The sequence below is a fragment of the Geospiza fortis genome, unplaced genomic scaffold, assembly GCF_000277835.1.
Source record: "Geospiza fortis unplaced genomic scaffold, GeoFor_1.0 scaffold59, whole genome shotgun sequence".
NCBI lineage: Eukaryota > Metazoa > Chordata > Aves > Passeriformes > Thraupidae > Geospiza > Geospiza fortis.
The window spans coordinates 2,652,850-2,654,038 of record NW_005054381.1 but is presented as its reverse complement, the minus strand read 5'-3'; the positions used below and the strand labels follow the sequence as shown (position 1 = coordinate 2,654,038).

The 1,189-nt window shown below is 62.3% G+C and overlaps 1 protein-coding gene across 1 annotated transcript in view; it reads left to right on the top strand.

The window, feature by feature from the left end:
• Positions 1-1,189, top strand: part of LIMK1 (LIM domain kinase 1) — a 17,196-nt gene that overhangs the window by 10,759 nt on the left and 5,248 nt on the right. The window contains exons 12-16 of the mRNA XM_031060382.1: positions 25-73; positions 172-237; positions 333-489; positions 589-644; positions 1,129-1,183. Coding sequence (XP_030916242.1) covers positions 25-73; positions 172-237; positions 333-489; positions 589-644; positions 1,129-1,183 — 383 coding nt within the window. The remainder of the gene's footprint in view (positions 1-24; positions 74-171; positions 238-332; positions 490-588; positions 645-1,128; positions 1,184-1,189) is intronic.

Genomic DNA, 1,189 nt, shown 5'->3' with positions numbered 1-1,189 from the left:
CGCCGCCCCCCGGGCAGGCCCCTCCCCCTGGAGCCAGCGGGTCAGCTTTGCCAAGGACATCGCCGCTGGCATGGTGGGTGCCACCATGGGATGGGTGGGTGGGAGGGGCACTGGTGAGTGGGGGGACCATGGCGTGGGGGTGCCCCTGCTCTCAGCCCACCCTTCCCACAGGCCTACCTCCACTCCATGAACATCATCCATCGTGACCTCAACTCTCACAACTGCCTCGTGCGAGAGGTGAGTCCCACCTTGGTGCTGCCCTCCCCCAGCCTGGCTGGGGCTCTCAGTCCCTGTGTGGCTCCCCCAGGCCTCACCCCTCCCTGTGCCCTCAGAACAAGAGTGTGGTGGTCGCTGACTTCGGGCTGGCGCGGCTGATGGTGGATGAGAAGAACCAGCCTGAACATCTCAAGAACCTGAAGAAACCGGACCGTAAGAAACGCTACACGGTGGTGGGGAACCCCTACTGGATGGCCCCTGAGATGATCAATGGTGAGGGGGCTGTGGCCAGCCAGGGCTCCGTCCCCAGGCAGGGGATGCGTGGTGGGGCTGGGACAGGACGTGTGACATGGCCTGACCCTGTGTCTGCAGGGAGGAGCTATGATGAGAAAGTGGATATCTTCTCCTTTGGCATCGTCCTGTGCGAGGCAAGTGCCCCTGGGGCTGGGGTCTGCCATGGGTGCTGGGGTCCTCATGGTGTTTGGGGTCACTTCCCCAAGGCTGGGGTATCCCCCTTGGGGTTGGCATGTTTAGAATCTCTTAGAGTCTTCACCTTAGGATTGGAGTCTTTTCCCTTGGACTTGGGGTCCCCCTAGGCTTTGGAGTCCTCATTGTTACCCTCCAGGGTAAGGTTTTCCCCCTTGGGGCTGGGGTCTCCCTTTTGTGGTTGAGGTCCTCATTGTGCTTGAGTTCCCCCTCTTAGACTTGGAGTCCTCCCTTGGAGTTGGGGCCTCTCTCCTTCGGTTAAGGGTCTCCCTGATGGGGTCTCTCTCTTGGGGTTGGGGTTTCTTCATTGTGTTTGGGCTCCCTCCTGGGGCTTGGACATCTCCCCCTTGGGGCTTAGGGGTCCCTGTTCGGGGTTGAGGTCCCCCCCTTGGTGCTGAGCCCGCCCGTTCCCGCCGCTGCCCGCAGATCATCGGCCGGGTGAGCGCTGACCCCGATTACCTGCCCCCCACCACCGACTTCGGCCTCC